At 40.8% G+C, this 16,259-nt stretch overlaps 1 protein-coding gene across 1 annotated transcript in view; it reads right to left on the bottom strand.

Annotated features, from left to right (window-relative positions):
* The window catches only part of LOC108633438 (kinesin-like protein KIF6), a 177,703-nt gene that overhangs the window by 66,670 nt on the left and 94,774 nt on the right, over positions 1 to 16,259 (bottom strand). Inside the window, exon 4 of the mRNA XM_018038660.1 lies at positions 15,203 to 15,312. Coding sequence (XP_017894149.1) covers positions 15,203 to 15,312 — 110 coding nt within the window. The remainder of the gene's footprint in view (positions 1 to 15,202; positions 15,313 to 16,259) is intronic.

Here is a 16,259-nt window from a genome sequence, read left to right as displayed (position 1 = left end):
ATTTGCATGATTTTCCAGAAGTAAATATTTAACAACAAAAAAAACTACACTTGTTACCTTCCCTCTAACACTAATACCCTTTGCTAATTTCCAAGTACATTCAGCTGCCACATTCCTTTTATTAATGCTCCAGGCTCACAAACAATTCATCATTGAATGAAATGTCTTGTTTGGCTTAAATCCATATGGCAGTTACAAAGCCATACACTGAAATGTATCTTCTTCAGTGCTACTAACATTTTTTTTCCCCAAGGAAAATCATTTTCCTCCCATTTTCACTAATACTTGCTTTCTAGTTCAGAGTTTATAGTTTCAGTATCACAAATTATGTGCTCAAGTTTTCCACATTTGGGGAAATTACAGAAATAAATAGAACTAGAGGCAATGGATTTGCAGTTTTGGAAAAACATAGCACTTCCTCTGCCAGGCAAATAGCTTTATACACCTCTAAGTTTACTCTATGGCATTTTACAAGTTCTGAGTTTATTTACTTTCATTTTAATATAAACTCTATTATTTTTCCAAGTATAAAGGTAATACATGCTTCTTGTAAAAAAGTTTGAAAATTTTAAAAGTAGAAAGAATTTTAACAGAGTCCCATCACAAGGACAATGTCAACTACAAATTGATACTTGCCATCTACTTCTACAATGATTAAATCATGAGCTGCTGGAGCTGCTGACCTTCAACACTGCCCCCCACAAAGAGTTCAGGGTGGAGAGCAGAAATGAGGGGAAAACTGGCAGGACAGGTCTTCAGGTTGATATTTTCAGGAGCTGATTTTACGATCCCAATTATTATATCTCTTCATATCTAGGAAAGCACCAAAATCCTACATGGTGATGACTGTTCCTCGTGACTAGCAAAAGCATCACAAGGCTAGGAGAAAACTTCTGGGAAAAATAGGTGCTTGATTGTACGTACTCCCCCTTCACCAAAATCACTCATATACTGATCGTTCACCACCATGCCCCCCCAACCCCCGCCTCTTTGAAGCAGCTTCTCAGAGCTATCTGAGCTTCTATCTCCCAGGCTGCTGCCCTCATTTTGCCCCAAATAAAACTTAACTCACAACTCTCACATTGTGCATTTTCTTAAGTTGATAACAATGATAAATATATTGATATGATTCCTCAATTTTCTTATGAATATTTTGCAGACTTGTGGTAAAATTATAAATGTATACATGTTGTTATACTGCTTAATATTAATGATGCTATTTTCCTTTGACTATTTTTGGATACAAGTGCAAGGAAAGGAATGGGAGGTCTCCATGGTTGGATTTTTCCCCTAAATAACTAAGTGTGGCTCACAGTGCAGGTTGCCTGTATGGGGTCTGATGTCCCTTTCACCCTATTAAGCTCTGATTTTGTTCAGGGAATTATTTTAAAGTACTAGTTTTTCCCTGACTCCCTTGCAACCACAGCTGGCCATGTGACATGATTCTGGTCAGTGATAAGTAAGTGAAAATCAATGGGTAGACCTTCTGGGAAGACTATTAAAGGGGCAGCCTCAACCAATGATTTTTTTTTTTTCCTTTTCCCTTCCAGGAATGTGGGCATGGTGTGGAAGGTAACTCAGGCATTTTGTAGACTGAGATGGTAACTCAGGCATTTTGCATCACCTGCTGAGATGGCTCAGACACAAGGAAGCCCCTAAGGCCTCATGAAGCTTCCCAGGCAGCCCTGGCTGCAATCTACAGAACCCTACTGTGCTCCAGCAGTTGATGGGGAAAGAAGGAACTGTTTGGTTAAGCCACAGTAAATTGGACTGCTGTTACCCACAGTTATTGGTTAATTCACTAACAGAAATGTCCAGTATCACTGACTGAATAACTCTTCCCTCTGTCCACATTAAATAGTAATACAGCATAGGATCTGATTCTGGTTTATCTGTTCTTCACCTGTATAATTTTCACGCAGTATAACATGATTTCATTATTAGGGTTTTTACCTCATTGGGGCAGGAATCCCTTAGAAGAAATGGAGCAGTCATCACAGTCAACAAAAGGGTTCTAAATGCTGTACTTGGATGCAGTCTCACAAATGACAGAATGATCTCTATTCATTTCCAAGGCAAACCATTCAATATCACGGTGATTCAAGTCTATGCCCCGACCAGTAATGCGGAAGAAGCTGAAGTTGAACAGTTCTATAAAGACCTACAAGACCTTCTAGAACTAACACTCAAAAAAGATGTCCTTTTCATTATAGGGGACTGTAATGCTAAAGTAGGAAGTCAAGAAACACCTGGAGTAACAGGCAAATTTGGCCTTGGCGTACAGAATAAAGCAGGGCAAAGCCTAATAGAGTTCTGCCAAGAAAATGCATTGGTCATAGAAAACACCCCCTTTCAACAACACAAGAGAAGACTCTACACAAAGACATCACCAGATGGTCGACACCGAAATCAGATTGATTATATTCTTTGCAGACAAAGATGGAGAAGCTCTATACAGTCAGCAAAAACAAGACAAGGAGCTGACTGTGGCTCAGATCATGAACTCTTTATTGCCAAATTCAGACTCAAATTGAAGAAAGTAGGGAAAACCACTAGACCATTCAGGTATGACCTAAATCAAATCCCTTATAACTATACAGTGGAAGTGAGAAATAGATTTAAGGGACTAGATCTGATAGACTGCCTGATGAACTATGGATGGAGGTTCATGACATTGTACAGGAGACAGGGATCAAGACCATCCCTATGGAAAAGAAATGCAAAAAAGAAAACCGGCTGTCTGAGGAGGCCTTACAAATAGCTGTGAAAAGAAGGGAAGCAAAAAGCAAAGGAGAAAAGGAAAGATATAACCATTTGAATGCAGAATTCCAAAGAATAGCAATGAGAGATAAGAAAGCCTTAATCAGCAATCAATGCAAAGAAATAGAGGAAAACAACAGAATGGGAAACACTAGAGATCTCTTCAAGAAAATTAGAGATACCAAGGGAACATTTCATGCAAAGATGGGCTCGATAAAGGACAGAAATGGTAGGGATCTAACAGAAGCAGAAGATATTAAGAAGAGGTGGCAAGAATACACAGAAGAACTGTACAAAAAAGATCTTCACTACCCAGATAATCACGATGGTGTGATCACTCACCTAGAGCCAGACATCCTGGAATGTGAAGTCAAGTGGGCCTTAGAAAGCATCACTACAAACAAACCTAATGGAGGTGATGGAATTCCAGTTGAGCCATTTCAAATCCTGAAAGGTGATGCTGTGAAAGTGCTGCACTCAATTTGCCAGCAAATTTGGAAAACTCAGTAGTGGCCACAGGACTGGAAAAGGTCAGTTTTCATTCCAATCTCAAAGAAAGGCAATGCCAAAGAATGCTCTAACTACTGCACAATTGCGCTCATCTCACACGCTAGTAAAGTAATGCTCAAAATTCTCCAAGACAGGCTTCAGCAGTATGTGAACCATGAACTTCCAGATGTTCAAGCTGGTTTTAGAAAAGGCAGAGGAACCAGAGATCCAATTGCCAACATCCGCTGGATCATGGAAAAAGCAAGAGAGTTCCAGAAAAACATCTATTTCTGCTTTATTGACTATGCCAAAGCCTTTGACTGTGCAGATCACAATAAACTGGAAAATTCTGAAAGAGATGGGAATACCAGACCTCCTGACTTGCCTCTTGAGGAACCTGTATGCAGGTCAGGAAGCAACAGTTAGAACTGGACATGGAACAACAGACTGGTTCCAAATAGGAAAAGGAGTATGTCAAGGCTGTATGTTGTCACCCTGCTTATTTAACTTCTATGCAGAATACATCATGAGAAATGCTGGGCTGGAAGAAGCACAGGCTGGAATCAAGATTTCTGGGAGAAATATCAATAACCTCAGATATGCAGATGACACCACCCTTATGACAGAAAGTGAAGAAGAACTAAAGAGCCTCTTGATGAAGATGAAAGAGGACAGTGAAAAGGTTGGCTTAAAGCTCAACATTCAGAAAACTAAGATCATGGCATCTGGTCCCATCATTTCATGGCAAATAGATGGGGAAACAGTGGAAACAGTGGCTGACTTTGTTTTTCTTGGGCTCCACAATCACTGCAGATGTTGACTACAGCCATGAAATTAAAAGATGCTTACTCCTTAGAAGGAAAGTTATGACCAACCTAGACAGCATATTGAAAAGCAGAGACATTACTTTGTCCACAAAGGTCCGTCTAGTCAAGACTATGGTTTTTCCAGTGGTCATGTATGGATGTGAGAGTTGGACTATAAAGAAAGCTGAGCACTGAAGAATTGATGCTTTTGAATTGTGGTATTGGAGAAGACTCTTGAGAGTCCCTTGGACTGCAAGGAGATCCAACCAGTCCATCATAAAGGAGATCAGTCCTGAATATTCATTGGAAGGACTGATGCTGAAGCTGAAACTCCAATACTTTGGCCACCTGATGCGAAGAGATGACTCATTGGAAAAGGCCCTGATGCTGGGAAAGATTGAGGGCAGGAGGAGAAGGGGACGACAGAGGATGAGATGGTTGGATGGCATCACCAACTCAATGGACATGGGTTTGGGTGGAGTGGATTCCGGGAGTCGGTGATGGACTGGGAGGCCTGGCATACTGCGATTCATGGGGTCGCAAAGAGTCGGACACGACTGAGCGACTGAACTGAACTGACCTCATTGCAGTATAGAGTGTCAGCAGTTCTCCTTCATTTCTCTATTTTTCAAACATTACTTTCTTCTTGGTTGTTTGTCTTTTCAGATACTCTCCAGAATAATTTTTTTAAAGTCTCTCATGTTTTGCTTGAAATTTCATTGAACTTCTACATCAATATGGGAAGAACTGACCTCTTGAAAGTGGTCACACTTCTCATTCATAATAGTTTCATTTACCTTCATCATCTTTTATTTCTCACTCCACAGTAAACTATTATCTTCACAAATCTCTGAATGTTTCCTGAGTTAACATTTTATTTAACCTTTTTATTTCACCTTTTATTTTTGCTACCATAAAAGAGATCAATGTTGCCATTATATCTTCTACCTGGGAGATTCCTGGGGCTTGCCTTTTAGATTCTGTTAGATAAGAACTGAAAGATAATAGGTCCTCGGCCAGCCTGAAGAGCCTCTGTCTGACCTCTGGTTCGTAATCACTAGCTTTGATTTTGTAAAACATCTTCAACTGCCCTAGAACTTGATCTGAAGACACAAGGTCCAGTGTAACTGGATAAACTGCTGTGGATACCCAGGTTGTAACTGCTGTGGAAGTTTCAGAGCAGGGAGATAATATGCTACCCGTGACCCTCGTCACCTGGTCCGCCTAGTCACCTCGTCCAGATGATCGCTCTAGCTACCTGATGGAGCCTCTTCCCTACACTCACCAAGATTTCATTCTGAAGCTCTTCCCCACGTGCTCTCCCTCTAGGAGGGCTCAGCACTTCTCCTGCCTCAGCAGCACTTGTCAGTGTGTGGTTTGCTCAGAACTCTGGCCTTGGCACACGCCAGCAAAATTAGGATATCACTGACGGTCATGGGGGCAAAGACACTGGTGTGAGGGAACTGAAGTGAGCTGTGACAGAAGATTACTGGCTGATACGGGCTCTATCCACAAAACCACTACAGCTGCAAACTATGCCTTTTTTTGCACGTACGGACATTATTATAATAGCTGTATAGTTGAGGAGTTGTGTTTTACAGACATCTCCTGAGGTGTTTCATGGGCATGTTATATTTTCCAACTAAATGGTTAGTGAAGATAAGAATACAGTTTAAATTCTTTACAACGCCTGAAAAGAGCTCACTGAAATTCTTGCAATGTAGTGAATGCTTCCTATATATGATATTGACACTCTCAAACGGTTGTAATCCTTTAGTAGAGCTGAAAGACTTAGAGGTGTTTCCAAATCTATGTATTCATCTGCAGGACAGAATAAAGTGACCTGGTAAGAACAATTTAGTGACCTAAATTATTCAAAATTCTTATAGATAACTTATGGTTTTACTTTATATGCTCAAAATTCAGAAGAGATTTAAAAAAACATAATGTAGTATCAGAATAAATCAAACAATCAGACAACAATTATGAAGAGTAAATGGACAGTAAATTAAAAAAAAAAATCCATACCAACACATAATTTTAAAAGTGCATTTTACCTCTTAATCTCAGGAGAAGAAATTATATGCATTTGTTTATATACAAATTACAAGGAAAATGGAACAGACTGTGGTGACAATATTTTACATGTCAATAATTAATTTCATGTGACTAAATCCCCCCAAATCTACATTCGTAATGTATGAGTGAAAATACTGCAGCTATTTCTCCCATAGTCCTACAAACCACATATTAAGCAATTGATGGTGAAAGCACCTCTCTTATGAACTGAATGTTTGTGCCCCCTCCCCCGAAATACATATGTTGAATTGTAGAGTCCAGAACAGTGATAGATGAGCGTCTGTTGTTTAAGCCTCCCAGGCTATGGTATTTTGTTATGGTAGCCAAGGTGACTAAGACAACCTTCTATCTAAGACATTTCTGATATTGAGAACCATCTCTTTCAATTGGCCATTCGAGTAGGGGAGAGCAGCTTCCCACTTGTTGTTACTCTAGCAGGACAGGCTTCCTCACTTTCCAGGCTAGAAAGTTTCTCTATTGCTCTATAGTGGTCATTGCAATGTTCCATTTTCCCGGGAACACAGTCCCTGGCCAACCCATGAAGGACACAGTGTACAACTGACCGTCACTGGGCACTGGTCACTTGTTCAGATAATCCTGCAGGATGGAAGCTCTAGTTTCTCAAGAGGTCGGCTCCCACGTGTGTCAGTAATGGACTCAGTGAAAGAGAAGGGTGGAGTTAGTTTTAACTTTGAGATCTATGTGTAAAGGTCTAGGAATCTCAAATGCTAAATGGGGCCAGAAAATGACACAAAAGAAAAGTGTGATGCAGTAGGCAGGTGTAGGAACTGAAGGCAGCCTGCTTCATCTAAAGGCACTGACTTTACAAATTTTAAACATAAAATGTGTAGGCCAAACAAAGCATATTTGGTACTGAGGCAAGGAGTGTCCACAGCTTACGTGAAAGGACCGGCTTTCAAAAGGACAAAGAGTTTCCTGAGACTAGAGGAATGTAAGTGATGGTGGGGGGGAAAGGGTGGAAGGCAGCAAGTTAAGGGAATTTGTGTTTGAGGAAATGATCAGTTTACAAGTCTGTTCTACTAGATTCGAGCCCTCTGAGGTCAGAAGCAGGTGTTCTCAGCCCCTCCGCAGAGCGTCTGACATGCAACAGACAGAACTGCACTGGACTCAAAGCTTTGGCTCACAGAAGAGCCTCCTGGGGCCTGAAGATGCCCAGAAGTCACAGTCTTCCCAGAGCTCAAATGGAGAACCAAGATAAGCCTGGGTTGTCCAGGCAAGAAGAGCACCATCACCCCCAGCTGTAAGGTCCGACTGACTGAGGCTGATATCCTATCTCTTGCCAGAACATGGAATCTTGGGGAAATATCACACAATCTCTGCCACCCTTAGTTTAGGCATCCACAAAACACGGATTATGATGTAATAGGGAAGCACATTTTGTATTCTATTACAAATTAATCACTAAAGGGATGCTGCCTCTAAGCTTAGATGGTAACCGTCCATCTCTGGGAACACTGCTTCCCAGGTGATAAACATTAAGCTAAAATACCTTTGTTTAGCTCACAGGAAACATCCTGACCAGGCCTGTCTGTGAATGACTGCAGGGAGGAAGAAATTAACACATTCCCTCTGGAGGCAGATGGGAACCAGGAAGTGTTTGACTTTACTCTCTCCCCTTTTAGAATAAAAGGAGCCTGAATTCAAACTCAGGCAGGATGGTTCTTTGGAGGGGGGAGGAGCCTGCCATCTTCTTGTTTGCTGGCTTTCCAAATAGCATCATTATTCCCTGTCCCCACAACTAGTCTCTCGATTATTGGTGAACAGCACAAGCTTAGACCCTGTAAACAGTGATACTTCCTTTAATGAGAGGTTTTCCTGGTATCTCAAAGAGAAACTTTCCCTATGTGGATGAGTGAAGAGGTTAAGGTGACGGCCTGCGTTAGAAGCATCTGGGACGCTGGTTCAAACATAGCTGAACCTTCTGGAGGTAGAGGCCAGGAATCTGCATCTTTACCAGTCATTGCATGTGATCCTTTCACACAGTTAAACTCCAAGCCGTTGGATTATGACACTTTTCCGGTTTTGCCCCTCTTGACTCCTATTGCCATGTGAATGGTCCTAATAACTTCCCACAATGCTCCAGACTCTCTGTGACCTCCATCCATCTCATTCCTGTCCTGTACACTACTGAGTGATATTTCTTCCTGAAAGGTAGTTCCAGTCATGCTATGCCCTGGATTAAAAATCTTCAAGGGCTGCACCTTGTCTGCCGAATCAGGAAATGGCAACCCACTCCAGTGTTCTTGCCTGGAGAATCCCAGGGATGGGGGAGCCTGGTGGGCTGCCGTCTATGGGGTCGCACAGAGTCAGACACGACTGAAGTGACTTAGCAGCAGCAGCAGCAGTCTTAAAGTGCTCACCTGTTCCTTCACTGGGTTCCTGCTGAACAGGTCTATTAACGGTTCCAGGACAAGATCTCTGCTTTGCAAATTCCCCGCCTCTGTTTCCACGTGGATGCCACACTCCATGGCCCAAAGTCCTAGCCTCTCCTTCAAGCTCTATTTCATGTACCATCTTCTCCTCGAGTCTTTCTCTGATTGCCTGACCTGGTGTGATTTCTTCCTCCTCTAAGCCTTTGCCATTCTTGGTGCCTCTCTTAGGATTTTCATATTCCACCTGATGCTATTTTGTACTATTTTTATCCGCTGTGCTATGAGTTCCAGGAAGGCAAAGCCTATGTTGGTAAATTCAGTGCCTAGCAGAGTGTGTGGAACCAAGTTGGAACTCAATAACTGTTTGCTAAATCCATGAGTGATTCCACATGACTAGGCGGTAAGCCAGGAAGGCAGACACTTTTTGTAACTTCTGTGGCACTTAGCAGAGTTTTATATCCAGTAGGTATTAGAAATGTTGTGAATTTAAATTTAACATCTGTCAGGTTTTTTTTTCCTTTGATGACAAATTATTTCAAAAACACAATATAGCCAAGACTTCAATACTGAATGACAGAATTTACTGACTTTTTTTTTTTAACAGTAATAACCATGACTGTCTTTGGAACCTTAAATGGAATATGCATCCGTATTTAGGAATACTAAAATTACACTAAAGTAAGGTGACTATTTTCCCTATGGTTAAGACCAGCAGTTACACTGTTTTACTTCATGAGACATACTTAGACTCTAACTATATTCCCTTTATAGCATATGACATAAGGAGCTCTCAAAAGAAGAAGTTCTATTTTCATTTGAATTACTAAATGCAGAATAGCTCTACTACACATCTGTGAATAAGCATATATATGTCTATAAGTAAAAATATAGCCACTTACTGTTTTAAATTAAAATTACATTCTGTGATAATTGTGGATTTACAAGCAGCTGTAAGAAATAATGCAGAGAGGTCCCACGTACCCATTACCCAGCTTTTTGCAATGGTAACATCTTATAAAATGATATTAAAGTATCACAACCAGGACCTTGAAATGGATACAATCCACTGATTTAATTCAGACGTTCCAGTTTTGCTTTTGCTCACCTATGCATATGTGCTTTAGTTCTATGCATTTTGATAGTTTGTATATCCAGCATCACAGTCAAGACAAAGGAGGGTCCATCACCACAAGGACCCATCACTGGACGCATATAACCATTCCCCCTTCCCACCCGAACTCCTGTCAGCCACTGATCTGTTACTTACTTCTATAACTCTGCCAATTAATGAACATTACATAAAGGAAATCGCAAAGCATATTATCTTTTGGGATTGGCTCTTTTTCACTCAGCACAATTCCCTGGAGATTCATCCAAGTTGTTAAGTGTATCAGCAGTTCATTCTTTTCTGTTACTGTCCTTCTATTAAACTGAGGATCCATAGTTTACATCAGGGCTCGCTCTCTGTGTTGCAAATTCTGTGAGTTTGGACAAATGCGCGAAGTTATGTACCTACCATTACAGTATCCAATCTGATAGTTTCACTGTCCCCCAAATCATCTGTCTTCACTTACTCATCCTTCTACCCTTGGCAGCCCTTCTCAACCTCTCGGAAACACTGATATTTCTACTGTATCGATAGTTCTGCCTTTTCCAGAATGTCGTACAGTTGGAATCATCGGGTGTGTAGACTGTTTATGCTGGCTTTTGCACTTAGCATATACATTTAATGTTCTTCCATGTCGTTCCACGGTTTAATAGCTCACTTATTTTTATTGCCAAACGATATTCCACTACATGGATGTACCACTGTTTTTCTATTTGCCTATTGAGAAATATCTTGGTTACTTTTGGTTTTTAGTAATTATGAATGAGGCTGCTATATCCGTATGTGGGTAGGTTTTCATGCTGTCATAAAATTTCATCTCATTTAGTTAAATACCTAGGCGTGTGATTGCTGGATCATATGGTAAGACTTATGCTTAATTTTGTAAGAAATTAGAAACTGTCTTCCAGAGTGGCCATACTACTTTGCTTTCCCACCAGCAATGAATGAGAGCTCCAGTTGCATTACGTTCTTGTCAGCACTTGATATTGCTAGTTTAACAGTTTTAAAAGGTGTGTAGTGGTATCTTGTGTTTTAACTAACAACTCTTCAATGACAGATAATGTTCACCATCTTTTCATATACTTACTTACCATCTATATATCTTCTTTGGTGCGATGTCTCTTCAGATTTCTTCCTCACTTCTTAACTGAATTGTTTTCTTACTGTTTCATTTTCAGAGTTCTTCGAATGCTTTGGATACAAGTCCTTTATCAGATATGTGTTTGGTAAATAACTTCTCTGAGTCTCTGGTTTGTCTTTTTAAACTACTGACAGTGCCTTTCACACGGCCGATGTTTTTAATTTTAATGAATTCGACTTACCTGTTTTATTCTTTCACAGGTCATACCTTTGGTCTTCTATCTAAAAACTCATTGCCAAATGACTAGAGCAGTAATTGCAAAAAGTGATTGACTTTAGCCTGGTGCCCTGACAGTATATATACAAAGTCCACAGGAAGTCAACAGGCTTGCAAATGCTTCTGCAAGAGCAGAGAGGCGGAACCCGTTAGAATATAAGAGGGAAAAGAAACAGAAAAGGCAAAGGACATGTGAGAAGAGCTAGGGCGGGTGTCCATCAGGTGAGCTGGGAGGAAGCTGTGCTGCTCAGTGGTAAGGAACCCATTACTGATGCTATTATTGTGCCATATCAAAATCACCTTGAACTCTGTCACATGGTTAACCCAAGTATAAGAATATGGAAGGGATCAAAAGTGTGTATTGTCATTGTCCCTCAAATGGATGACTTCAGGAGAGAACCAAGGTCAACAGACATCTTGCCTAGTATTTCTGAATGATATTCAGAGTGTTTGGAACATTCCTGCTCACAATACAGCCAGTCAACCAGACAGACAGGATTTCAGAGTTAAAGCCTGTTCTGGTTCAAGAGTGTGAAACCAGATTAACAGTGCATCCACCCTCTTAATCCAATCCAGGTACAACAAAAGTCACATCACATAAAGAACTGCTTTATCATCTTAGTAAAAGGTAAGACCTTGAAAATCCCCAGAAAACTAGCAGACTCAATACCAGTCAAATCCCATTATCCCCACACCAAAAGACTACACAGCTCTGAGCTGTTCTGGGATTTTACACTATTGAATACATCTGAAGTACACAGGATACAGTCTTGGGATATGGGAATCTCCTTTCTTAAAGAGAATCTTCTCATTTTTATTTTAATGAGATTTGTTGTCATGTAATTATAGTCTGAAACGTAAGAAACTTTCAGGCCACTTTTGTGTGTGGGGGAGCGGGGGTAGGGAGGTAGGGTGGGGTGTGGGGGAGTTCATTAAAAACATCTGCTTTGTAACTGAGGGCATTTCTGACATGAGTCAGTGAGCTCCTTCTCCAGCAAGAAGACAAAGCTACTAAAGAAACTGCAGTTTCAGACAGGAAGCTGGCACCAGCTATAGAGACAACCCTACCAACACTGAGAACCAGGGCTAGGTGCCAGGCATGCTGGGAAAAGCAGAGTCACAGGGGAGTTAAGCCTTCCCCTTGCTCTCAAGAGGCCTGAGGGTATTCTCTAGCAGGACAACAGAAAATACCTAGAGCACTTCTTATTCTTCTGTGACGGGGAGAAGAACCACCAAATAAATTCTATCGTATGAGATCACTAATCTGTGAACTTTAGACACTGGAGGTTGGATGGTTGCTAAATATTTTAGAAAATGCCCACATTTTACAGACAAAGAGAAATCCAGGAAAGTGAAAAAAAGAAAAAAAAAGGTTTAAGATTGCAGGTGTGGGACTAGAACCCAAATTTCCTGCCTTCTAATCAAGTGCTCTTCCCTCTAGATCACATCGCCTCTCTTAGAGCTCAAAGGGCTTTTCTCACTCCTTGGTCTTCCATAGTTAGACGGCACCTAATTACTCAGTTAGACCCAGACTCACAGACCTCATGCTGTTTTCCCTATACATTCTCATCTTCCAAGAGTCTCCTTCATTGTTTCAGCTTAACAGACAATTGTTAAAACTTTTAAGGAGTTCAGCCTAGGTGGGAAAGAGACTACCAGCGCAAGGAAGGCACCCTCCCTACCTCTGTGGAATGTACTGTAAACAGGCACATCTGGCACGGCGTCCTCAGACACCAAGTAACACCTGTGAAATGTATCACAGCCACCTGTGCAAGCTTTCTAATGGAAATCTCCCTTTTAGGTCAATGACGCCTCAATTCTCTAGGTCCTGCGGTAACACCTTGAAGCTATTTTTGCTATTCTGGCATGAGAGTGAGAGTACCTGGTTTTTAATCCTTATCCTACCACTAACTGAGTAGTTTTGAAACCCTGGGAAAGTCCTAGCTTTCTGAGCTTCCTCTCTTCAACTAGCAAAATGAATAGAGCTGTAACCTCTGGGATTCACCTTCTCTGCAGAACCAGTCAAACCCAAGGTGGGAGACAGAATCTGCCTCTCTTCTACCTTTCTCTCTCTCTCTCCCTTTCTTCCTTCCTTTCCTTCTTTCCTCCTATTTATTTATTGCATACCTCTCAGATTTCTCTCTCCTCCACATTCATCACAGTCAAGCCCTTCATTTCTGGATTTATTACTAAACATGCTTCAAGCTCTTCAGCGTAGATATGGCTTGTTAAAAGCAATTTTGCATGCTTGCCCAGTCACTTCAGTCATGTCCAACTCTTTGCGACCCCATGGACTGTAGTCCGCCAGGCTCCTCCATCCATGGGATTCTCCAGGCAAGAATACTGGAATGGGTTGCCATGCCCTCCTCCAGGGGATCTTCCCCACCCGGGGACTGAACCCACATCTCCTGTATTGGCAGGTGGCTTCTTTACCACTAGCGTCACCTGGAATGCAAGAGTTATCCTAGAGGAATATAGATTAGACTGGAGGCGGAGAAGGCAATGGCACCCCGCTCCATTACTTTTGCCTGGAAAATCCCATGGATGGAGGAGCCTGGTGGGCTGCAGTCCATGAGGTCACTAGAGTCAGACACGACTGAGTGACTTCTCTTTCACTTTTCACTTTCATGCATTGGAGAAGGAAATGGCAACCCACTCTAGTGTTCTTGCCTGCAGAATCCCAGGGACGGCGAAGCCTGGTGGGCTGCCGTCTATGGGGTCTCACAGAGTCGGACATGACTGAAGCGACTTAGCAGCAGCAGTAGCAGGAGGCTAGCGAACTAATTAAGAAGCCTATTAAAATAAAGATTAATCTCATACCAAAAGCCTGTCATTTAAGTCCCCCAAAGGCTGGCTTCAGTTGGCCTTCCTGCTTTCACTTCACATGACTCTTCAACACACAGCATTTCTGTCTTAAACGCTATGGTTTCTATCCTTTCTGTGAGGAAAGTGTTTCCTTTTTGTAAACTTAATTCCAATGATTTCTTTAAGAGCAATTTCTTCCATGGAGTCAGTAGTCTTTCCTTTCTCTTAATTTTTATACAAACATTAAGAGTACCAACAATAATCCCCTTTCGTAATTCCCTGTAGTAAATACTGTTAGCATAAAAAAGATGAGATGTAAAACCTATTAATCAATGTTTACAGAAGAATATATATGTTTTACATATATTCTTTATATATATATATTTTATTATCTCCTCTTGTTTCTTTTTCAAATTAAAATAAGCAAATGACTGTTGACCTTTTTGGGAGAGGATTAACATATAGTTTAAACTATCTTAGAATAGTTAATAAGAAAAATATCACAATACATTTTCTTGGCTCTACCAAGATTCTAAAGATGTCTGGACAAAAGTATATGAATATTACTAAATATATGTATAACGTAGGCAAATATTCAAGCAAACAGTGAGGAATATTACATATACACTTACGGAGTAACTTATTCCATTATGAGATAAGCTCTGAAGACTCTATTTCTATTTCAGTTATGAAACAATCAATGCCAGTCTGACCAAAAGCATGCCAATGTTAGTCAATAACTGTCGAGAAGCATTTGGGGAAAACAAAGTTTTATTTTCTCTCTTCTCTGGTGATTCCGATGGTAAAGACTCTGCCTGCAGTGCAGGAGACTGGCATTTGATCCCTAAGATGGGAAGATCCCCTGGAGAAGGGAACTGGCAACCCACTCCAGTATTCTTGCCTGGAGAATTCCCTGGACAGAGGAGCCTGGTAGACTACAGTCCACGGGGTCGCAAAGAGTCAGACACGACTGAGTGACTAACGCTAACTAAAGTTTTACTTTCTCTCTTTCAAATTCTTTTATTGCTAATTTGAATACCTTCCTCAGAGAAAGGCCACAACTGGAGGAGTAAAATGGTCTCATTTCACGTGGCAGGAGTAAAGCGGTGTTGTCACAGCCCATCGGTCCTCTTGGCACCCACTCTCTGAGAACATTCACTGCGTCTGCTTGTACCAGCTCCAAGAGAGACTGTTTCAAGAATGGAGTTTCAAGCAATTTTAGGTCCTATCACTACTGTCTATTTGTCATAACTGGAAAAAATATCCACTACACTACAAAAAGATTCTGTTATCCAGTATTTGTTAATTATGATTGAGACCAGAAACATACAAAGTTTCAAAGAAAACAATTGAAGGGAACATCTGAAAGTCATTTTCCCCTACTCTTTGTTGTTCTGCTACTCACGGCAAATCTTCCAAACTGGAGGCTTCATGTCTTGGATCCAATAGATCATAACCACATTCATTGTAGATTTCCAAATAGGAAATGTGCGTTGTATACATTTTGCTGCTGTCCTGATTGGGAAAGAGAAAGATGTTATTAAATGGCTATAAATCATGATTCAGCTTAGAGAGAGATGAACACATTTATCTCTAGTTTCCTTACAGTTTCTCTCCTTCACTCTCTCACTTGGCATGGTTTTCATTTTCAGTTCGTGACACTTTCAAGTTGCCAGTTACCATATGCATGAAGCTTTTTTTTTTTTAAGATGGCCAACATCCATGATTACAAGCAACTTCAGTCTGTTATTTTTTATTGTTTCCACGTTATATGTAAAAAGTCAATATACACTTGAAATGGGCCAACTTGGCTTCAGAACTGTATAAAACACTATTTTTTACTTTCAGACAGGAAAAAAAAAAAAAACAAAAAACAGAACACAGAATTGTTATTTCAGTTTAAAAACTTCAGTAGCCAAAGAATTTCCATCTTCAATCATAATTCCTTTTTAACTTTTCTAATATTCAAATTTCCAATGACAGATAAATAGATGCGGAAAGTGAATTCCAGGGGATAACAGTAAGATGGACATTAACAGTTCACTACTTATACCTTGTATGCTCAATTGCTCAGTTGTGTCTGACTCTTTGCGGCCCCATGGACTATAGCCCATCAGGCTCCTCTGTTCACGGGATGTTCCAGGCAAGAATACTGGAGTGGGTTGCCGTTTTCTACTCCACTTATACCCTACCTGTTGGGTTAATTTTCCTTGCCCAAGTGGCAAATTAGAGATATCCAGCTATTGATTAGAGAAAGGGCTTTTCTGTGCGTCATTGCTGAGACGCAATAATACAGGCATCAATATAATTAAGATAAAAGTCAAGGTGACTGGTCCTCGTCTCAGTTCTGTCAACAGACAGAAAGAACTCACTCCCTCTGAGATGGAATAAAACAGGGGATTTTTTTTTTTTTTTTCAGGTCTCAAGAAAAATCCAAGCTCTGTTTTTCAATACAAAGTATC

Source organism: Capra hircus, chromosome 23 (genome assembly GCF_001704415.2).
Source record: "Capra hircus breed San Clemente chromosome 23, ASM170441v1, whole genome shotgun sequence".
NCBI classification, from domain to species: Eukaryota; Metazoa; Chordata; class Mammalia; order Artiodactyla; family Bovidae; genus Capra; species Capra hircus.
Note: the sequence above shows the minus strand (reverse complement) of the source record. Positions and strands in the feature narration are given on the sequence as shown.